The sequence below is a fragment of the Papilio machaon genome, chromosome 26 (assembly GCF_912999745.1).
Source record: "Papilio machaon chromosome 26, ilPapMach1.1, whole genome shotgun sequence".
Lineage (NCBI taxonomy): Eukaryota > Metazoa > Arthropoda > Insecta > Lepidoptera > Papilionidae > Papilio > Papilio machaon.
The window spans coordinates 1,204,180-1,228,206 of record NC_060011.1 but is presented as its reverse complement, the minus strand read 5'-3'; the positions used below and the strand labels follow the sequence as shown (position 1 = coordinate 1,228,206).

Sequence of the window (24,027 nt, the reverse complement as noted above, 5' to 3'; positions counted from 1 at the left end):
AAAAACCGTAGCTGACTTTTTGTCTGTCTAGGTGTTACGTTTGACAATGAAAACTTAATCCTTATTAATACTTCTTGTTAGAAAACTTATTAGTTAGATAATGTAAATGAAAGAAAGAGTATTCTTCTTTCCTAAACATCCCTTCCTCTGTCCTATAAAGTAGACAAAATAGTTATTTGTAACAGTCTATGGGTAGCGGTCACTTCACTAACATAGCAAAATTTGGTGGCCGCTAGCTTGTTTGCCACACGTTTGTTTGCTATCTTTCTAATATTGTAAATGCAAATGTTTGGATGGATGGATTGATGTTTGTTTGAAGGTATCTCCGGAACGGCTCAACGGATCTTGATGAAATTTAGCACAGATGTAGAACATTGTCTGGAAGATCACATAGGCTACTACTATTAAGTTTTTTTTTATTCAAGGCGGACAGAGTCGCGGGCAACAGCTAGTAAATGATTAGTGTGAATAGTCAGTTACTAAAGACACACACGTTTAATTTTAACTGCGCAGTCAAATTTGATCGTGGGAAGCTTATCCATTAAAAATGAGCCTTATAAAAATAATTACAGGATCCGCGTGGAGTATAAATTAAAAAAAAACTGGAGACAGTTTTCTCGTTTATTTGTATTGAAAAGTATTTTAGTAAATTATAGTAATTCTGACGATGAAAAATTTTTTTTTTCCATCCAAACTAATCTACTATTTTAGATCATTAGGGTATAAATTCATGAGCTATAAAAGAAAAAAGGATACTTGTCTATCAATTCAGCAAAAAAATTGTTGACTGATAGCTTACACGGTTTGATCACGTCATTCGAATCTTCCCGTAGCCTACAGTCAATTCATTGAGTCTAAATTGTTGATTGACTGAGGTTTTTATGTACAGAAGTGAGTAACGGAACGAGTTTGAGACGTAATGTAATAAACTTTTAGGTTAGTATTCAGTAATTGAAGAGATGTTGCTGAAAGCAGTAGCTTTATGGTATGTTCTTTTTAACCATAAATATTTTATTTATTTATTTTATGTTGCTGAAAGCAGTAGATCTAAGGTATGTTTTTTTTTTTAATTTGACTATGGGCTTTCATTGTCGTTGTTTATCTTAGTAATATTATAAATGCAAATGTTTAGATGGATGGATGTATGTTATAAGGTATCTAATGAACGACTGCATGTAACTGGATGAAATTTGGCATATATTTAAAAATGTTCTGATATAGTCTGGAAGAATAAATGCATAGGCTACTAATTTGTTTTTTTTTTTAATTCCGCGTTTACGGAGTCGCGGGCAACAGCTAGTACTTGTATAAAAATATTTTTAAACTCTTCTTTGAAAAAGTTTATAATTTTTTTTTAAGTGTAACTGAATTTCACGGCACGAAACGAAAAACTGTAACTTATTTTTTTATCGGTTTGCTAAAATATTTATTTTATTTTATTTTTTGTATAAATTATTATTATTTTTATAATCAGATAGTTAAAATTAGATTAAAAAATATTACTATAAAATTCGACAAATATTTAAGTGTCTTCTTGCTCACTGATATCTGGGTCAGATTGGTTTCTTAACCTTTGTATATTTTTCGATGCGTCAAACAACATTTAAGTGTTTATTTAAATGTAAGTGGCATTAAAAAAATGCTGTCAACCAAAATATAGAACCTCTATTGTATATAGATAGCATAGATAGTTTGTATTTAGATAGCGTCCATCATCTCCTTGACCTTGTCCCACCTACGTAGGGTCGGTGCACCAGGTTTCCATCCTCCAAATGAATCTGTCTTCCATTATCTCCATTGTCACCCTCTTCTTGATCATCTTTCACGCAATCCATCCATCTCTTCCTAGGCCTACCTCTACCTGTGTACCTCCACACTCATACTTAACGTTCTCCTTGCCACATGCGATTCTTTCCTCCTCATAACATGGCCCATACCACGCTAACCTTTTACTTCTCAATTTATCTACTACCGGTGCTACTTTCAGACTTCCTCTAATATACTCATTTGGTATCCTATCCACTCTTGTTACACAACACATCCATCTTAACATTCGCATTTCCGCCACATGTACTGTCTTTTCATCCGTCCCTTTAACAGCGCAACATTCGGATCCATACATCATGACAGGTTATATATATAGCGATATATATTCTGAAGAACAAATTACAGATATAATACGCAATAAATATTATTAAACATGTAACAACATTTTAAAAAGACTATTCTATACACTCAGGAATAAAATATATTGATGAAACGAAACGATACTAGTGTGAGGGGGGAGCAGTGATTTATTCGGGCATGGCAGTCAATTAATAAGATTGAATCTTGCAATCAAAATATGGCCGCGCGTTTAGGTATCAGCGTCTCCTAGTTCTAAGCTACCTCCCCATTAATTTTCAGCTAAATCAGTTCGACCGATCTTGAGTTATAAATAGTGTAACTAACACGACTTTCTTTTATATATATGGATTTATATTAATTGAACCAATATTGTGTATGACACAAACACACATACACACACACGAAATAAACTTGTGGCAATGTTGCAACAATAAAAAACTATAATTAACTGAGTAAATTACTGAGTTGCTATTTAAATATTTTAATGTTTATTATTTATAAAAAATAACTTAATTTAGTTTTATTTCGAAATCATGTTGTCGAACTAATGGGTTTTTTGTTCGATTTACTTAATTTTTTCATCTTATGTGCTCGGGATATTTGACAAATCATGGTTATTGAAACACTAGCTGTCACCCGCGACTCCGTACCCGCGGAGTTAAAAACAAAATTTAATTAGTAGCCTATGTGTTCTTCCACACTATGTTCTATATCCATGCCAAATAAAATCCACATCCGTCGAGCCGTTCTGGAGATACCTTCAAACAAACAACCATCCATACATTCGCATTTATAATATTTCTTACTAGCTGTTACCCGCGACTCCGTCCGCGCGGAATAAAAAATAGAAAACTGGGTAAAAATTATCCTATGTCCGTTTCCTGGTTCTAAGCTACCTGCCCACCAATTTTCAGTCAAATTGATTCAGCCGTTCCTGAGTTATAAATAGTGTAACTAACACGACTTTCTTTTATATATATAGATTAGTATTATGGTTATAACGAAAGTTATATATCATTGTGTTGATACATATTTATGGTGAAACATATAACCACGTTGATGTGAATAATATCAACCAGCGGCGGTCAAAGGGTTAAAACACGTGTTTAACTAAACAGTGTCTAGCAGTATTTTTTGGAGTAATACAATAAGTTTTTTATAAATCTTTTAATATTTATTGTTGTAACAGTGTGCTTGTGTGCGCGGTGGCAGCATACAACTCTAGAAGGTTTCCTCCCGGTTTTAAATTCGGAGCTGCGACATCTTCCTATCAGATCGAAGGAGCTTGGAATGTAAGCGGTGAGTTCTAACATCTTATGACTATACTAGCTTTTACCCGCGACTTCGTCCGCGCGGAATAAAAAAAAATGCACACAAGATAAAAAACGTTATTATGTCCATCTCCTAGTTCTAAGCTACCTCCCCATCAATTTTCAGCTAAATCAGTTCGACCGATCTTGAGTTATAAATAGTGTAACTAACACGACTTTCTTTTATAAAGGGTGTCTCAGTAAGAGTGCACTTTTTCATTTTAAAATAAAAACAAGTATTTTATGACAGAGTTGTGATATTTTTATTGTATTGTAAAGAAGACATGTTCCGATTAAGTATGGAATTAAATATCTGGCAAATGACCCCCACGGCTCCGATGACAGGCCATTACTCTTTTCATGAATTTTTCCATGACTTTTGCACAGATATGTGGCTGTATCTCACCGATGACGCGTTGGATTTCCGATCAGAGTTCAGGAATTGTTTCGGGTTTATTCGCATAAACCCGAGATTTCACAAAACACCACAGAAAAATCGCACGATCTTGGTGGCCAGTTGACATCAAAATTTTGTGAAATAATGTTTTCTGGAAATCGTTGCTGCAATAAGTCGATTGTTTCATTCGCGGTGTGGCAGGTTGCGCCGTCCTGCTGAAACCACATGTTGTCCAGATTCATACCGTTTAGTTGAGGCCACAAGGAGTCCGTTATCATATTCCTGTAACGAATGCCGTTCACAGTCACTACAATTTCGGCCTCATTTTCAAAAAAGTAAGGTCCAATCACGCCACCTGACCACAATCCGCACCAGACAGTTACTCGTTGTGGGGTGCATTTGTTTCTCATGGATTGCATGAGAATTTTATGAGTCCCAAATTCGACAATTTTGTGTATTCACGAAGCCATTCATGGATCCATATGGATCATCGGAGAAAATTACTTTTTTCGAAAAATTGTGAAATTTAATTTTTTGAGAACGATGTTGGATTGATGTTTTCGGATTTTCGGCAACACTCTCGTTTACAGTAGCAATGTTTTCAGAGACCGACCGGTACGTTGACGCAAAGGATTCTTATTATCATATCAATTTTTTGACCACTCTTCGAATGGTTGACACGTTAGGTGCACTTTCTCGGCTGTAATTTTCCCCATTTTCGTAATAAGTTTTCACAATTATAACGTGTTGTTCGTTCGAAAAGCGCTCCATTTTTAATAATCGGAATAAACAGAGGTGACAACTGTAAAATTTCAGACTTGCCACTTGCATGAAAAAAAAAATATTTCAATTTTAAAAAGTGCACTCTTACTGAGACACCCTATATATATAGATTCACATATGTTCGAAATCCGAATCCATTCATTCACCTTAGTGTATTAAAGCAGCTCACCTAATTATGAAGCTAAAATTAACTTTTTTTTAACATATGAGATCATACGTGATCGTGTATATTTCGGTCAAGCACTTAACAACTCATCATCATCATTTCCTTGACCTTGTCCCACCTACGTAGGGTCGGTGCACCAGGTTTCTGTCCTCTAAATGAATCTGTCTGCCGTCAACAAGCACTTAACAACTGCAAACAAAAATTGTTCAGATGTGAATGTCCATTGTCTTAACACATATTAATGCCATCTCTCTCATCATCTTTGAAATAAACAAGTTTACAAACAAAACATGCTATTACAATATACAAAAAAGCAAAAAGTCCCTAATTTTCGCAACAAACTTTGAAGCTATATTCAAAATCTACTAGTCTTCTAGTTATTTAAAAAAAAAAAACCAAAAAAATGGGACCCATCTGCAAGCACTTCCTTTCGATTAAAATATTTTTTATCAAAATCGGACCATCAGGGGCGGAGATTCGCAATAACACACATAAAAAAAATACAGTCGAATTGATAACCTCCTTCTTTTTGAAGTCGGCTAAAAAGTAAAAGCCCTAAATATTTAAAGCACATCCTTGGTTTTACATAAGCATTTATTCGTTTGTTTTTCCTGTTTTCGACACTACTACGGTAATGATAACAAAGAAAACATTGATTACATTATTGTAACAAGTAGATGTTAATACAATGGGCGGCGTAAAGACATGAACAGTTTTTTTTTGTAATAAATACTAATTGCCCCTTTTTGGAGTAAACTTTATTACGTATTAAAAAAAAGTCCATCGTAAAGGCAGCTATACACGTTCAGTTTTAGCTGCGCAGTTTAACTGTTCAGTGTGTTGATAAAATAACTATTCGATTTAATAGTGCTCAAGTGCAACAGAGCAAGTGCTCTTACCAGAAATAAAACGCTCCATATGGTACCGCGCTCAAGCTCAAGTAGAAGGGAAATAACGCCACTCCGAAATTTGTATTTATTATAACCTATTTTTTTTACTTAGTATTCTGACCAGCTATTCTAAAAGTGCGGCTCTATATGGAACTTCAAATTTATGGTAGGTATACTGGGTTAGGTGCAAGGTTTCCGCCTTACGTTTGACTGCCACGCTCGAGTAAACCCAAAAATCCCCGCTTCGCCTCCCCTCCTATAACTATTAGTTACAACATTGCCTATAAGAGTAATTTATGTATGTTGTAACTAAACAGTTCAACTGTTAATTAAAGACTGCAGTTTCAACTAAAGGTATGTAGCAGGCTTTATATGATAATTTGTAACACAATGTTTTATTCAATAACAAAGGAAAACGTCAGGATTTACGAGCAAAGTAACGAGATATTTATTATTCAGAACATAATAAATAACAGTTGTAAAAGTTGATTTAAGTTCAAATAAACGAAACGCGTCCTTTATTTTAAACGTTATAAAAATACAGTTTACAAATAAAGTAAACATAAAAGTTTTCAGTGTCAAAGCAATAGTATATAAACATGTCATCCTTGTTGTTCGCCTTTACAAAACTGAGATAGCAAGATATTTTGAAGTAGGTATACCGTATATGCGTTTTGACCAAACTCAGAACTTTGACAAAACGAAACTCATTGTCAGGCATAAACTAAGCATCAATCTGTCTATTTCCCTACGGAGATTCGACAAATGTATTCTTCCATACATCTCTATCAGCTGCAATATCTCAAGTCCCTTATCTCTCTCACATAATAGTAATTATTTTTTTGTTTATTTAAGTCCATTCATTCAATCTACATTCAATCTCATTACTGTTTGTGCTAATAATATTCAAATTTTATTAACCTACATACTAGATATCAGTCAAAGAATATGATGTAGTAGCTGTCGCCCGCGATTCCGTCCGCGCGGAATTAAAAAAAAACATAATAAGTAGCCTATGTGTTCTTCCAGACTATGATTTACATTTATGACAAATTTCATCGAGATCCGTTGAGCTGTTCTGGAGACAAACAAGCATCCATCTATCCATCCATACATCCAAACATTCACATTTATAATATTAGTAGGATTGTTAACAAGGCGGTCGACTAATTTTTGTACTTTGTTTTATTATGTTAATTAATGTAATTTTTAAATTAATCTCAGCTTCTTTCCTCTTTACTTTCTTCTTTACGAAATGTGACTGAGAAAAAGTAGTCGGATTGAATATTAAAGTCAGCCTTATTTTTCAGATAAAAGCGAGAGCATTTGGGATAGGTTGACGCATTCAAAGCCAAGTATAATAACAAATGGAGCCACTGGAGATGTTGCCTGCAATTCTTACTACAACTGGGAAGATGACATTAATATCGCTGCAGAACTTGGACTACATTTTTACAGGTCAGAGATAAAAAGAAATAGTTAACAACATATCGAATTCGAGTCACATTCAGAGGATGAATGACAACTTGATTCAAGGTGAAGGTTCGACCGACCCGATCTTGACCGCAATGTTTGTAAAAATTGCAATGTCCTAAAATCGCCTGCAGTACTGTGACACACTTCAAGGGAAATATTTCTCATAATAGATACAGCTGTTTAGGCCACAAGAGGACACAACAGAATTGTCGTAGATATAAACAAATATATATAACCTCAAAAATGTTACAAAAGAGAGCAATCCAATTAGCGACTAAATTGTACTCATCAGTGAGAAGTTGCAGCACTTCAATAGTTCTTAATAATATGTCAATAACTTCCACAGATTTTCTTTATCATGGCCCCGACTTTTACCAACCAGTTTTATTGATAAGATCAGTGCAGATGCAACAAATTACTATAATAAATTGATTGATGGTTTAATAAAAAGGGGCATTGAACCCGTAGTGACGTTATACCACTGGGATTTGCCACAGAAAATACAGGATCTAGGTAATAATTTATCTACTTTAAATAAAAATTTAATTGAATACATTCTATTTTATGTCTTTTTTATTGTTAACTAGCTTTTTCCCGCGACTCCGTCCGCGCGGAATAAAAAAATTAATTAATAGAAAACGGGGTAAAAATTATCCTATGTTCGTTTCCTGGTTCTAAGCTACCTGCCCACCAATTTTCAGTCAAATCTAACACGATTTTTTTTTTATATATATATATAGATTTTTTATCAAATAATTTATTACATACGAGGGGAGGTCCAAAAGTTCGCGGAATGGAGGGGATGGAGTGGGGATAGGGTAGCTCGCTTAGTGTCATACTAATTGGGCACTCATAATTAGTATATATATAACATTTCAACCCTATAGTGCCATTCGTTTACGAGTACTCGCCTGCTGAACAAGTCAATCCGGAAGCAAACTGCAACTATGGAGAAAATTGAACATCGCGCTGTGATAAAATTCCTTACCAAGCAAGGAAAAAACGTTCAAACCATTTTAAATGAAATGGAAGCCGTTTATGGAGATCAGTGCCCTGGTAAAACAATGGTTTATAAGTGGCATGGTCTTTTTAAACATGGTCGAGATTCAATTGAAGACGACTCTCGCTCTGGGCGGCCAGCTGACGCCACCACATCAGACATCGTCGAAAAAGTCGAAAAACTTGTACTCGAAGACACACGTTTGAAGAAGAAACAATTATCTGCATTTGTTGGAGTATCAGATACAACTATTTTGCGTATCCTGCACGACCACCTGGGCATGACAAAAGTCAGTGCAAGATGGGTGCCGAGAATGCTCACGCCGCTTCAAAAACAGCAGCGCGTCGACGCGTCTAAGCACTTTTTGGAGTTGTGTGGAGACGAGCCCGTGCAGATTTTGGAGCGGATTGTTACTGGAGATGAAACATGGGTTCATCACTTTGAACCTGAGTCCAAACAGGAGTCCATGCAATGGCACAAAAAGGGTACACCACCTCCCAAAAAATTCAAGGTGTCAGAATCGGCGGGAAAGTTGATGGCCACTGTTTTTTGGGATTGTAAGGGAATATTACTCATTGATTATAAAGAAAAAGGTACCACTATAACCGGAGAATACTACGCACTCATATTAGAAAAGTTAAAGGAGTCAATTAAAGAAAAACGTCGAGGAAAATTGGCCAAGGGTGTGTTGCTTTTGCAAGACAACGCGCCGGTTCACAAGAGCCGAGTTGCCATGGCTGCTCTGCACACACATGGGTTCGAACCACTTGTTCACCCACCCTACAGTCCAGACCTGGCTCCTAGCGATTTTTATTTATTTCCAAATTTAAAAAAAGAGCTAAGGGGAAGGAAATTTTCCGACGATAATGAAGTGAAGGAGGCAATTTCGGCCCATTTTGAGGCCAAAGACAAAAAATATTTTTTCGATGGTTTAGAAAAATTAATTCATAGATCGAATAAATGTATTAGACTTAAGGGTGATTATATTGAAAAGGAAAAATAAATTTATTGTTATATTTCATTGACAACCCTTTCATTCCGCGAACTTTTAGACCTCCCCTCGTACAACAGTGTTAAAATAGCAATTTATAATTTACTGTTATTTGCTCAGACAAAAATAACAGGCGTCATTACTTTCAGGAGGATGGGCAAATCCATATATCGCAGACTGGTTTGCGGATTACGCTAGAGTTGCTTACAAGTTATTTGGGGACCGTGTCAAGATCTGGATAACGGTCAACGAACCCGTTGTAGCGTGTGATATAGCATATAACACTGGTTTCTTTGCCCCCGGAATTAAAGTTCCTGAATTCGGCAATTATCTTTGCGGTAAAAATATGTTGTTAGCACACGCTAAAGCTTGGAGGATTTATGATGAAGAGTTTAGATCTAAATATCACGGTAAGGTCCATTCAGTAATATTGAACAATTTAGTTTCATCATATCTTATTAGCCAGCCGAAAACCAGCGCAGGGACAGTATAGTCTGTCCCTTCTTCGCTCAGCTGGTTTCCTTTTGCGACACTTTATATCAAGGTTGTCTTCTATGTGTTTTATATTGTATGTGTGGTAATAAATGTATTTATTTTATGTCACTTTTAAAAAGGAAATTATTGTAACAGGAAAAGTTGGTTTAACAAATCAAATCTTTTGGCACATGCCGGAGACTGAAGAAGACGAAGAAATAACAGAAATGGTTAGACAATACATGGTAAGTCTTGATTTTAACAACAATTTAAACAACTTTAGTTCACGTCTGTTTGTGCGGTGCAGTTTCGGATGAAGGAAAGAACACTACGTGCCACTTATTATTACGTAAAATTGTGGGGATCATCTGGTGCGAAATTACAAGTCACTGTGAAGTTTGAATGGCACTATACAACTTTATCTCAGTAGGCCTAGCAGGAAAAATTGCGACAATCGCCTTTATACATGTAGTCTTTATTAATATGTTTCTTTTGTTATTAGACTGGAATGTATTCCCATCCAATATACAGTAAAGATGGCGGCTGGCCTCCAGAAATAGAGAGAATAATAGCAGAGAATAGCAAGAAGCAAGGATTCGTACGCTCAAGACTGCCGCCATTCACTAACGAAGAGATTGATCTTATCAAAGGTATAATTAAAAACTGTCATAGGATCCTTGTGGGACTATATTAATTTGCGTGAGTTAATAAGGATATTTACAACTAGTTTTCATTTTTTTATTTTTATCTTTTTAACACAGGTACTTATGACTATTACGGTATGAATTACTACACGTCACGGACTGTACGTAAGGCGAAAGATGGCGAGAGTTTCGGCAGTTGGCCGCTGGAAGATGGCGCTGTTGAGCTCGGGGCTGTCATGAGCGTCAAACCGGATTGGAAGAAGGCTGCGTCTATGTGGTTATGGGTAATATTTTGCTACTATATAGTCAAAACTGGATAAGCGAGAGCCCAAGAGACCGCAATTTGTTATGGTGACTCAAAGGTTTCTCGCTTATTCGACTGTACTAATCTATTTCAAACTAAACAACTTTTAGTAAACTACACTGTTAGTAAAAAACAATAACCCCGACTGACAACTCTGATAACACTTAGTATTATTTGTCTTAATTTTTAGTAATTCTAAAAAAAATTGTAAAAGTAATGTAAAGTATTTTTTTGCTATTAATTTTTACCTCCATAAAATTTAATTTTTATTTGTTTTATTAGGGTCATCACCCATTCACTGCCACCGACACTCGATTTAGTTTAAAAGAGTTTTTTTTATTACAGTCGTACGCTCCAGGACTACGTCACAAGTTGGTCTGGTTAAAGAAGACGTACGGCGACGTCGAGATCTTGATACTTGAGAACGGTGTGTCTTCCTTTAGCGGCCAATTAGACGATGACTTTAGAGTCAAATATTACAAAGATCATTTGGAACAGGTGAGTTAACTTTTACTCAGTGTATAACTCTTTATTGTATGACAGACATTCGTGCTCAAGAGCTTACGAACGATTTTAAATCTATATATGTAAAAGAAAGTCGTGTTAGTTACACTATTTATAACTCAAGAACGGCTGAATCGATTTGACTGAAAATTGGTGGGCAGGTAGCTTAGAACCAGGAAACGGACATAGGATAATTTTTACCCCGTTTTCTATTTTTTTTTATTCCGCGCGGACGGAGTCGCGGGTAAAAGCTACTTATGAATAAAAACCGCTATGTTCTTATATGGCTATTCCGTTTTCATTGGCAGTGACAAATGAGCTGTGATTGTGAGTAATTTTACTTCTTACTAATGTCATAAATGCCCAAGTTTGGCTGGATGGATGTTTAATACTAGGTATCTCCAGAACGTCTGTATGAATATAGCTGAAGTTAGATATACATATATGTCAAACACCCTCTGGACTCTGGAAGAGCAAATAGTGTAGATTATTAGTCTGACTTATCCTGATGCAGAGTTCCGACGGGTCTAACACTAGTCGGTGCCAACACCAGAGTTATATAACTTACCCATAGTAATATAATAAAGCATACACTTGTAACGCACGATATTAGCAATCACGACATAATTTTGAAAAAATCTTTTTTGTAATAACTTAAGGGGATGAGTAAATTAAAACAAATTGTTATACGAGAAAGGGGCAAAAATTACAAGCCAATAGCATCAAAGATGGATGGTTGCCATGGTAACAGTAACTCTCAAATAGCGAAGGTCTTCGTTGTCGTTTGAACATTTGGATTTAGACATTTTCAATTGAAAGTTTTACGCAATGTAAACAAAACAAAGTTTTTTTGTGTAGCAAAATTATTGGAATTTTCTGCTTTTAATTGCAAGTGAACAGCTACTTATTATTATAAATATATTCTTCTTTCTTTCAGGTATGGCTGGCAATAACTGAGGACCAAGTTAATGTGACTTCTTACACCGCTTGGACAATGATAGATAACTTTGAATGGTGCGACGGATACAAGTATGCATATTGATTTTAGAATATTGCTGATTAACTATAACTTATTTAATATTTTTTAGCGTTTCTAAAATATGGTAAATGTTTACTATGATGTCAAATGACAACATAAATCTCTATTTATAAATTGTACTTGTTAAGTTGCCACAAATAATGAAAATTAAAGAAAGTAAATAATACAAAGGAAGGTTAAGGAATACAAAGTGGATTTGGCGGAAGAGGGGACGCACAGGAAGGAAAAATATCCTCTTTCTGTGCGGCTCCTTCCCGTTGATTAAAGGTAGACAACGCATTTGCATTTGCGGATGTCCATGGACAACGGTCGTCTCGCTATTGCGGCGAATCCAGTTGTCCGTTTGCTCGTTTGCCATCTTATGGTATAAAAAAAAGGAAAATTGAAATATATGACTCCTTACTGTTATTTATTTGACTGAAAATTATCTAGTTTCTAAATTTAAAATATCAATTTGACTCAAATATCTCTTATAAGTCCGAATTTCTTAGTTATACAATTCCTTATTTTATAATAAAACTAGCTTTTACCCGCGACTCCGTCCGCGCGGAATAAAAAATAGAAAACGGGGTAAAAATCATCCTATGTCCTTTGCCTGGTTCTAAGCTACCTGCCCACCAATTTTCAGTCAAATCGATTCAGCCGTTCTTGAGTTATAAATAGTGTTACTAACACGACTTTCTTTTATATATATAGATATAGATTAATACTTTAATGTTCGAATTAATTAAATGTAACATTTTTTTTTTTCATTTCAGTGTCAAATTCGGCTTGTACGATGTCAACGTGACAGATCCAAAACGTACACGAACACCACGAGCCTCAGCGAAATACTACGCTAAAGTGATCAGAAGTCATTCCTTGGATGTTGATAAATACAACGCAAAGGCTGAACTTTATTCTACTGTTTTGTTTTATGTACCATTGCCTATAATCCTTATATCGATCGCCGCCATGATGTTTTCATATCCAAGATGGCGGTCATCGAAATCTTTTGCAGCTAGACATCGGAAATTATTAAATGTACCCGATATGTTCTAGTTTAGATATTTGTCTGTAATATATATTTTATGTTACTTTTTTGATAATAATCACTGTCCTAGTGTGACTATAACTGTTTTGTCGTATTTTTAGTTACGTAATTTTCTATACATATTGCCTATGTAGGTTTTACACAGAATTAACCGCGAAACCAGCGCCTCTCTTACCGGACCAGATAAATTTGTCGCATTATACTTTGGTTCTACTTCAAATATAACGTAACTAATAGAGCGGACATTGCAAGTATTTTAATTCAAATATTTTAAGCTTCGATAACGATAATTTTGTATTTATATTGTAAATCGAAGATTTTAAGCATAACAAATATCTAAAACTGACGACAAATTGTGATTGTGAATGTCCATACACATTTCTAACAATATTAATTTGGGTTGACGCCTACACACAGAATATTAGCAATTTTACGCTGATGCAACTAATCGTCTTCTGTAAACGTCATTCATCTTAAAATGTTGCAAGCAGTTTTTTTTCTAAATTATAACGCTCTTACCATATTTTCAAACTAAAATGAAACTAATTATAATTATAATTAGTGTTGCCAGACGTCCGGATAAAGCCGGACATTGGTAGGCTTTTTGATTGCGTGTCCGGCCAAAATAAACGGTTTTCAGGATTTTGTTAGGCTTTTTACATTTCCCAAACGAGAGTGTACCTAATAATATAGGGTGTCCGACCTTTCTACCCAAATGTCCGGCCAAACTGGCTGGTCTGTCCGGCTAGTAGGTTTGGCGACCTGGTAACCCTAGTTATAATTTTATTTCTACATTCACTATGTACGTACAGTCATCAAGGGGAGGAACTTAAGTTACTTGCCAGGTGCAAATTTTTATGTAACAGGAATACTGCAAATGAGGGCAACTGAATTTTAATTAAATGAAAATGTAAAATAGATTAAAGAGATCGCGATGCTTTAAATTAAATATTTTTTGCACAGGTAATTGGGTTAATATTTACATTTTATTCCATTAAGTTCGATGGCCAATAAATTAATAATATTATAAATGCGAATATTTAGATGGATGTTTGTTTTTTAAAAGGTATCTCTAGAACGGCTCTACAGATCTATAGGTATATAGATATAGACTATGTTTTACATCTATAGGCATAGATGTAAAACATAGTGGAAGAACACATAGGCTACTTACTATGATTTTTTTATTTCCGTGCGGATGAAGTTGCGAGCGATACCTAGTTTATTTTAAAATAAAAGGTTTGAGAGTGTCGGTGATGCAGAGGTTATGCACCGGAATTTAAAATACAGGTCCGGATTTAGTACCCGCTATGTACCAATGTGTTTTTTTATCAATTGCTGCATTACTTTATTTATAACCCGACTGAAGAAGAGAGGAATATTTTAACTCGTATGTAAGTTTTTTTTTATACATGAGTGTCTGTATGTATGTATATTCCATTGTGACGGTCTAAAGCCTAAACAACTGAACAGATTTTAAGTGAGGTGTCAATTGGCTAGTCTTCTTCCCTTGAGTATTATTGGGAGTCATCTGCACAAATCACATAAAGTTGACGTAGGAATTAAAATTCTAAATTAATGAAATAAAACTTCAAGATTATTCAGCTTTCTTGAAAATTTTAAAAATCTTTGTTTTAAATAACACCCAACAGATGGCGCTATCCATTATATCCTCACTACGCCTGTTATTTTAAATTTAAATGAAGTAATTCAATGACAATAAGCGGGTACCACGATACATACATATACAAGTAAGTCCCAAACTACAGTCAAAAATGCTAAAGGTATAGTATAAGTCTATTCAAATATCCTGGCGGCTCAAGGTCATCGGGTCGCTACGTAGTGCCCTCCACCCGCATCCCGCTTCACACCGAAACACAATGTTGTGTTCTACGCAGCGACTCGCGCGAAGTTTTAAGAGCCGTTAAGATATCTGAAAAATATTACAGTAGTTTAAAATAGAGGTTTATTATCATATAAAAATTGTTTCCTTGAGATTCCTTGCGTTTGTCATCATCATAGCTTTGTACGCGATAAAAGAGCATTTAAAAATGCAAACATCAATTTTATTACTCTTCAGTCTATTGAGCTCAATTTACTTGTATACCACGAAACTTATATACATCGAAAAACGAATTTCAATCTACATTACCTTTTTTACATTACTATTTATTTTTCCAAAAAAAAAACATGTTTTAGAATGTATTCTAAAGCACGTTTTTTTTTATTAATAAAGGTTAGATTATTTCTAATTTTTTTTATCAAAAATTTTAATTTTTACAAGGAGACACGAGTGTGAATCTGAAATAGTTTTTTTATTAATCAGCTATCATCCCATCAAAGTTCCATTAAAATCGGTCCAACCGTTCTTGAGATTAGACGTAATATAATAAAGGTGGCCTTGCGGACAGGCAGACAAAAAATTTAAAAATCAGCAACGCAAATATCGTGTTTACGAAATAAGTTTTTTTTTTGATATTACATACACACATTTTAAATTTTATTATCATGTATATATGTAGATTTAAATATAATGATAAACTTCCAAAATCTTCCTTAAATATATAAGTGTGTTAACAGTATCCTTTGTCAGTGTTTCCGTAACTTTTAATGGAAGCAGTCCACTCGCAAAAATATGATAATTTGTAATTTATAGTAATTATTGTTTAAAAATGTTTTATTTTAAAACGGCCGTGTTCAGGTATGTTTTATATAGTTTTTTTGTATCTTAGTATGCAATTTTTTTGTTGTCTAGACATTATGTTAATTACGTAAGTCATTTATTAATATTAATATATTGCAAAAATAGTGAAGACTGATTAAAAATTCACGATTTAAAAAGACTATATATTTTTTTATGGTGTTACAACAGATTATTTGTAAAAATGTAATAAAAAAAATTATTGATCTACAACATTTTACAATTTCTTAGGACTCTGCTTCCTGTGGTAGGTTGGGGGGGGCTGTGTTACAGGAGGTAGTGCCTTCTCTTAATCTAAGTCTTAAATAGGTACTTATTTATACGGTATGCTTGTACAAGTGCGCGAGCGCGCACGTGTGTGTTTTCACGCGCGTATGCGTGTGTGTGTATGTGTTTTTATTTTTATTATTGTTTGTTTCAATATAATTTAATAATAATATAAAATAATAATTGTTTTTTCTTTTTATTTTAATATGCACGATTATCTGTATGTATTATTACCTCCCAAGTAGTGTTGGTGACAGGCGGCCGGCTGTAAATACTTAAGCTAAAACTTTAAGGTTTATAAACCTTGTGGGCCGACACCACGTGAGTGGGAAAAGACCAGGGAGATGATGATACGCAATTATCTGTACTAATATTATAAAGAGAAAAATTTAATTGTTTCTTTGCATTTAATAGGCTCCGAAACCATTGAATCGATTTTAAAAATTCTTTCACTGTTGTGAAGATACACTATACCCGGGTGATATAGGCTATAGTATGATATGAGTTAATTCATCATCAGCTCACTAGACGTCTCCACTGAGGAGCTCGGATTCTACCCCAAGTTTGGGGTGACCAGGCCATCGTCAACCACGCTGGCCAAGTGCGGGTTGACTTCACACATATCATTGAATTTCTTCTCAGATATGTGCAGGTTGCATCACGATGTTTTCCTTCGCCGTAAGAACGTCGGAAAATGAGTTACTTAAGACTATGTTATATACCTGAGCCAAATTTCTATAAGATACTAGCTGTCGCCCGCGACTCAGTCCGCGCGCAGTTAAAAAAAAATGGGGGGGGGGGGGTTATGAAATATAGATGTTGGCCGATTCTCAGACCTACTGAATATGCTCACAAAATTTCATGAGAATCGGTCAAGCCGTTTCGGAGGAGTACGGTGACGAAAACTGTGACAGGAGAATTTTATATATTACATGTTGATCCGTTGCATAGTTATCGAATAAATGTGTTAATCAAACGTATCTCACGGGAACCATATACATTTCCGGGATCATAGGCTATGTGTTCTTCCAGACCGTGTTCTACATCTATACCATCATCAATTTCAGCGAGATCCGTTAATCCATTCTAGAGATAAGTTCTAACAAATATCCATCTATCCATCCAAACATGCGCATTATAAGATTGTGCAGTCTTATGACGCAGAAAGCGAATCATAAAACGATTACAGTAATTATAAGATACATGTTTATTACTTAAGTATTTATAAAACATATTATCACTTCTTTCATAAAATAATACCATCAATAAATTTTATATCAAATAAAATTAATCTTCATAATGTGTACGGAGTCAAATTCTTTCACCTTAGTTACAGGAAAAGTATTTCGAATGCATTCAAAACAGAGATTTCCAATCTTTTTTAGTCTTTTAAAATTTGATTTGACTCAATGAAACCTTGTTTCAACTTGTGAACCCTGTTTATTTCCTGCTATAGTATACTCCAGATCATCCATTTACCCTGAAAAGATCGACCTGGACCTTTGAGAATCATTGATTTAAATGAAATTTATTGATTTAAATGTAAGAATTCAGCGACTTCATTTTCTTTTTATCTTTAACAGTGTATTAGTAAGTGCTGTTTGGTGTAAAAACCCAAGGGAATTTCCTTCTGGTTTTATATTTGGCGCCGCTACTGCTGCGTATCAAATCGAAGGGGCTTGGAACGTTAGTGGTAAGAGACTCAAGTAATATATTACGTTTATATTAGTTAAAATCTACTAGTCTTCTAGTTATTAAAAAAAAAAATTGGACCCATCTGCAAGCACTTCCTTTCGATTAAAATAATTTTTATCAAAATCGGACCACCAGGGGCGGAGTTTCGCGGTAACACACATAAAAAAAAATCAGTCGAATTGATAACCTCCTTCTTTTTGAAGTCGGCTAAAATACATATGATTTAGTAATTACAAACTATAGTTATATACTATACCATATCCGACAGGATTTTCTTTGTAATAGAAGATGGTAAAAGCGCAAGCGGCCACCTGCTTTGATCAAAATAGCTAAGACGCAACCTACCCATCTGTATGAGTAGAAGAGGGAAAGTACAAAAAGAGGATATTTTCCCTCCCTTTAAGTCCACTCCAGAACCAAATCCCCTTCCCCTACCCATCCTTTTCTTATCAGAAAAGGGTTGGAAAGGGAAGAGGGCTAAAATTTGACATTTGGCACACTCATCAAATGAAACGCGGAAATACTTCATGCCTGTCTTCTGTGTGGTCGTGATATTGCGCCAGTCGGGAGGGCCGGTTGTGCAGCTAATACTGCTGTGGGCTCTACCATAGACGACTAGTAAGTAATGTTCTTGTGATTACGTTTATAGATAAAGGCGAGAGCATTTGGGATAGGTTTGTGCATACCAATCCTGGTGCAGTAAAGAATAAAGAAAATGGAGATGTAGCGGCCGACTCTTATCACAACTGGCAGCAAGACATCGATATAGCCAGTGATATAGGACTTCACTTTTATAGGTATTAAAAAGTAGATAAACTGATAAACACTTTATTTATGACTAAAGGTTAACGGACAATCGTCCACTCCTCGCCGCCGCACCGCCTCGCCTTGCTATCTCCGCGGCATGCACTCGCATAAGGCACGCGGCACGCGAGGTGACGGCGAGCCGTCCGCGCGCGATGCAACGGTCGAGTTGATGGCCATCATATTGTGTGGTGTAGTGGGCAAGGGCGGCCTTTCCCTTCACCAAGCCGGTCTCAACCAGTCCACCCTGGCTATATAGACAAAGGGCGCGTCAATCTTAATAGAGGCTCAAGGTCACTGATTGCTGCCGCCTCCACTGCATCCCTGTACGCCCTAACATTGCGTTCCCCGCAACAACTCGCGTGATGTTCGGAGTCGCCAAGACATTTGAAATAAATTAATAATCCAATCTTCATTAATCCATTTTAATGAATTCTTAATCCAGACTTCAGCCGTACTACGCCGGAACATTTTTCCAAAAAAATATTTTTGTCTGAGTTTTTTTTAATATTTTCAGAAATGAGAATAATAATAATATTTTTTGTACAGCAATGGATACTCACGTTAAAGATTGAATCAAAATTTTGCATTTAGATACGGTTTTTATTTTTTAATTTATGTATGTATATGTATTTTTTGCTTTAAATTTAGATTCTCAGTATCATGGCCACGTCTACTGCCAACTGGGTTTATAAATATTAAAAGTGAAGATGGTAAGAACTACTACAATAAGCTGATCGACGGACTATTAGCGAAGGGAATTGAGCCTGTAGTAACGCTATACCATTGGGACTTACCGCAACCTATACAAGATCTAGGTTAGTTAATGAGTTATGATACACATCAACATAATAACTATATTACATTGTTTATATAATATGTGGGCAAACGAGCGAGCGGCCACCTGATTCGCCGAAATAGCAAATCGACTGCTGCTCATAGATATCAGCATTTGCAGATGCGTTGCTTACCTTTAATCGACGGAGGTGGGGACACAAAAAGAGAATATTTTCCCATCCTATGCGTCTAGTCCTCTGCCCCTTCTTATCCTTTCCTCAAGGGTAGAAAGGGAAAAGGGACTAAAATAAGGTGTCACACTCAACAGAGGAAACACGGAATTGTTTCTACTTCACGCCTGTCTTCTGTGTGGTATTTCACCGGGCGAGCCGCCATATTCGTGCAAAAGATATTGTTGTAGTTGGCGTCTACCACTGTTGAAATCTACAAGTTGGCGCCACACGGAGAGATACAGCTACCGTTTACATATTTGCAGCCGTCTAGTATATACGACACAGTTCAGACACGGCAGGAACCGCGCGGGTTTTAAATTGCTTAGAAACCGCGCGGGCCTATTTCATATAGGTATTTAAGTTATCGTTCCGATAGCTTTCTAACGTACTGCCGCGTACTGTACTGTGTGTGCCGCGTTGTGGAATGGTCTGTACATGGCGGTATCACCACTCGACCGCTAGAAAATAGAATCGTGCGGCGTCCGCGCCATTCTTTTTCTATGTTATCTAAGAACAGACTTCGTTATCAGCTGTACACATATCGAGAATTCAAGAGTTTCTAATTTTTTTTAGGTGGTTGGACAAATCCATTGATAGCTGATTACTTCGCCGATTATGCTAATTACGTCTTCTCTCTATTCGGCGATCGCGTGAAGACTTGGATAACTATAAACGAAGCTATATCAGTTTGCGACTTTGCCTACAACAGTGGTGTTATAGCGCCTGGTATTCAAGAACCTATCTACGGCACTTATTTGTGCAATAAGCACATACTTATCGCTCACGCTAAAGCTTACAGAATATACGAGAAATACTATCGACCTTCGCAACATGGTGAGTATTCTTGGCTCTTAGGCTCTTCGTACACAACAATATAAATCGTCGAAACAAATATTGTATGGTTGCGTCTATAGATGGATGGATGGATGTTTGTTTGAAGGTATCTCCACGGCTCAACAGATCTCGATGAAATTTTGCATAGTTGTAGATCATATTCTTGAAGAACACATAGGCTACTTATAATGTTTTTTTTTTAATTCCGCGCGGACGGATTCGTGGGCGACAGCTAGTATGCCTAAAAGTAACCATATTTTTGGTTTGTAGGTAAAGTATCTTTCGCTAATAATCTACTTTGGATAGAACCATTAACACCCGCTGACGAAGAATTAGCAGAATTGGGTTTGCAACACTCTGTAAGTTTGAACGATCATGTTATTTAAATCACCTGTAGTTACTTCATCAACGATATATTACAGCAAAGGAAGAAAATATCGATGGCTCTTACGTAGACTATCGTAAAGAGTATTTCCCCTTTCTATGCGTCCCCATCAAATCTTCCCCTTTCCATGCTTTCCTTAAAAGAATAGGATGGGAAGGGCAAGAAGACTTAAATTAGGCCTCCGGCACCACACTCATCAGACATAACGCGGAACAGCTTCCACTTGACGCTTGTCTTCTGTGTGGTCGTGACATTGCATCGGGCGAGCTGACCAATTCGTGCAACAGATGTTGTTGCTGGCGTCTACCACAGTTAAAACATTCCAATCCATTAGATCCATTAAACAAGATTGGTTATAAAGACGATATCTATAAAAAAAGTTGTTTATCTGTATAGGCAGGGCGTTACTCGCATCCCATATATTCCAAGAAAGGAGGTTGGCCGCCGTCCATTGAATAGGTCATGGAAGACTACAGCAAAAAGCAAGGATTTAACATCTCAAGATTGCCGCGCTTCACTAAAGAAGAAATTAAATTAATAAGAGGTATTTAATAGTATAAGGTGCCAAAGAAGCGAACCACAAACTGATTATACTATTTAAAAAAAAAACAGTCGAATTGATAACCTCCTTCTTTTTGAAGTCGGCTAAAAATAGCGAAGTGCAAAGAGAGAAGGTTGCAGATACGTTGCCTACCTTAATAAGAGAGAGAACATACAAAAAAGGAATATCTACCTAATCTCCCTTCCTACACTGAACAACTCACGTATGTAACCCAGAGGGGTAGGCAGAGATTACGAACATCTATTTGGCGTGGCCAAATGAAACTCTGCAATCCACTTTACGCCATTTCAGGAGATTGAACGTGAGGGGTGGCGAGCCGCGACGCCATAGAAAAAATATAACATGGATAATTCAAAAACTACTTGTCAGTTTCTTTCTTCCACTACAGATTAGTAATAACTAATTCTTCTATGACAGGGTCGTATGATTTCTGCGCGTTTAACCACTATACGACGCGTCTGATCCGCCCCGCCCAGCCGGGCGAGGATCCCGGTTTTTGGTACCTAACAGGATCACCGGAGCTCAACGCTGTACTGGTCTCCGATCCAAGCTGGCCTTCGGGAGCCTCGGATATGATGCTTGTAAGTTATACGTATCTACTACTACCCTAGTTAATAGTGTATAAATTCTTTTTCCCTGTAACAGTGGTACTTTACCCCTATCGTGGCGCCCATGCGTCGTCGATCACTCGTGAATGCCAAGTGAGAGCAAATTTTTATCATGGCTACAATTAAGTTCCATTTAAACAATAGTAGATGGCGCTATTATTTAATCTGTCAGCAATACCCTCAATGTAATCTACTTCTGTTTATTTATTTATTTTATTTTACAGCATTTACTTCACTCTACCAAATATAAATTACGATGGTCAATAAGGCTCCTTTTATATCTACATGGATCTGAGTTATTTTTATACGCCTTTCAGATATATCCTGAAGGAATGCGACGCATGATAGCCTGGCTGAGAAAGGAATACGGCGACCTTCCCTTCTTGATCACTGAGAACGGATATTCGACATCGGGACATAAACTTGATGATCCTGACAGGATCAAATTTATCAAAGATTATTTGGAACAGGTAAAAAACTTAACGCATTCATGCCACTACGATTTTTTCCGTTTACTTCAGTGTATTTTAGTCGTTTTTTTTCTTATTTTTATGGAATACTAGCTATCGCCCGCGACTCCGTTAGCACTGAATTAAAAAATAACTTAATTAGTAGCCCATGTGTTTTTCCAAACTACTGTCTACATCTTTGTCAAATTTCAGCGAGATCCATGGAGCCGCTCAGGAGATACCATCTAATAAACATCCATCCATACAAACTTTCGCATTTATATTAGTAAGATGATGGCAAACGAGTTACCTGATGTTACATGACTTCATCCCCTCCCTCGTCAAATCATTTTCTTATGAGAAAATGATGGGAATGGGGAGAGTACTACTACTGTGCTATTATAGTTATGTATTTTATTCTTTCATGATTTACTTCTGTGTGTAATTTTGCAGGTTCTTTTATCTATTTGGGTGGATGGAGCAAAAGTTTTTGGATATACATACTGGTCACTAATAGATAACTTTGAATGGACAGATGGATATGGGTATAAATTTTTTATTGTTCTCTTTAAATATGTGTATTTTTACCATTGATCAAATAGTCTTAAGTATTTTTCCAATCAAAGACTAGAATTTAAAAATAGATTTATAATAATAAGATTTCTATAGTGTACAAAAACATTGTTGATAGAGCGTCGGTGGCTCAGAGGTTAAGCACTTGATCTGAAAGTCCTGGGTTCAAATCCCGCCATGTACCTTTTGTACTTAATGTGTTTTTTGGATTTTTGATTAACATATCTACCCGACGTTCATACATTCATACATGTTCATACATTCGATGAAGGAAAACATCGTGATGTAAACTGCACATATCTGAGAAGATATTCAAAGTTATGAGTGGAATCAACTTGCACTGGGCCAGTGTTGACTATGGCTAGGCTACTTAGGGTAGGCTCCGATCCCCTCAGTGAGAACGTATAGTGAACTGATAATTATGGCAACATGTGTGTAAACTAGTTTCGTCAGTGTAAACTGAAGGTGATAATTGTTAATTTAAATTTAATTCCAGTGTAAAGTTCGGTCTCTACGAAGTGGATTACAACGATACATTAAGAACGCGCACGCAGCGAGAATCCGCCCGATACTTCTCTGACGTCATTCGAACTAATTCTATAGACGGTGAAGTCACTGAGGCATAGAGCAGTGTAATCGAGATTAGAAATAAAGTAGACATAGACTGTTTATATTTTTTTTATCTTTTTCTCTAACTGTATGTTTTATTCGATGAAAATGTATTATAATTGTTAGATATTATCTGTTTTCTTCGAAGAAAAGGAGCTGGATTATCATGTTTTTGTAACATGTTTCAGCAGTGGAAACCCACTGTTAGAGGAAAAGGTAAATGGATGATGCTTATATATTGGTTTTTCATAGTCTAATCTGTATTTTTTTGGATTAATAGCACCTATGTATTCTATAAATACTTACTCTACAAAGACGAGAGGCGACAGTTAATTTTGTAATAAATAATATTTATCAAAAAATTCTTCAAGGTTCAATTTTTTAGATTTAAA

The 24,027-nt window shown here is 35.9% G+C and overlaps 2 protein-coding genes across 2 annotated transcripts; both read left to right on the top strand.

The window, feature by feature from the left end:
- The first annotated feature begins 946 nt into the window (after window positions 1–946).
- On the top strand, window positions 947–24,002 carry LOC106718267 (myrosinase 1-like). Its single transcript, XM_045684593.1, has 12 exons — window positions 947–985; window positions 3,317–3,426; window positions 6,984–7,131; window positions 7,496–7,662; window positions 9,290–9,550; window positions 9,771–9,859; window positions 10,117–10,264; window positions 10,376–10,542; window positions 10,908–11,060; window positions 12,004–12,080; window positions 22,984–22,998; window positions 23,523–24,002. The coding sequence occupies exons 1-12, from the start codon at window positions 960–962 to the stop codon at window positions 23,650–23,652; spliced, it is 1,491 nt and encodes a 496-aa protein (XP_045540549.1). The 5' UTR covers window positions 947–959; the 3' UTR covers window positions 23,653–24,002.
- Window positions 15,739–21,372, top strand: LOC106718278 (myrosinase 1-like). The gene is made up of 7 exons (XM_045684594.1): window positions 15,739–15,839; window positions 17,690–17,799; window positions 18,451–18,598; window positions 19,257–19,423; window positions 20,189–20,449; window positions 20,720–20,808; window positions 21,231–21,372. Exons 1-7 carry the CDS (start codon window positions 15,811–15,813, stop codon window positions 21,291–21,293), a joined length of 867 nt encoding a protein of 288 aa, XP_045540550.1. The 5' UTR covers window positions 15,739–15,810; the 3' UTR covers window positions 21,294–21,372.
- Window positions 24,003–24,027: the final 25 nt, after the last annotated feature.

Coding starts and splice junctions, on each gene's coding strand:
- LOC106718267 (XM_045684593.1), top strand. CDS start 960: ATGTTGCTGAAAGCAGTAGCTTTATG. Junction 986..3,316: donor CTGAAAGCAGTAGCTTTATG/GTATGTTCTTTT, acceptor TTGTTGTAACAG/TGTGCTTGTGTGCGCGGTGG. Junction 11,061..12,003: donor ACAAAGATCATTTGGAACAG/GTGAGTTAACTT, acceptor TCTTTCTTTCAG/GTATGGCTGGCAATAACTGA.
- LOC106718278 (XM_045684594.1), top strand. CDS start 15,811: ATGTTTTATTTTAAAACGGCCGTGTTCAG. Junction 15,840..17,689: donor TTTAAAACGGCCGTGTTCAG/GTATGTTTTATA, acceptor TATCTTTAACAG/TGTATTAGTAAGTGCTGTTT. Junction 20,450..20,719: donor CTATCGACCTTCGCAACATG/GTGAGTATTCTT, acceptor TTTGGTTTGTAG/GTAAAGTATCTTTCGCTAAT.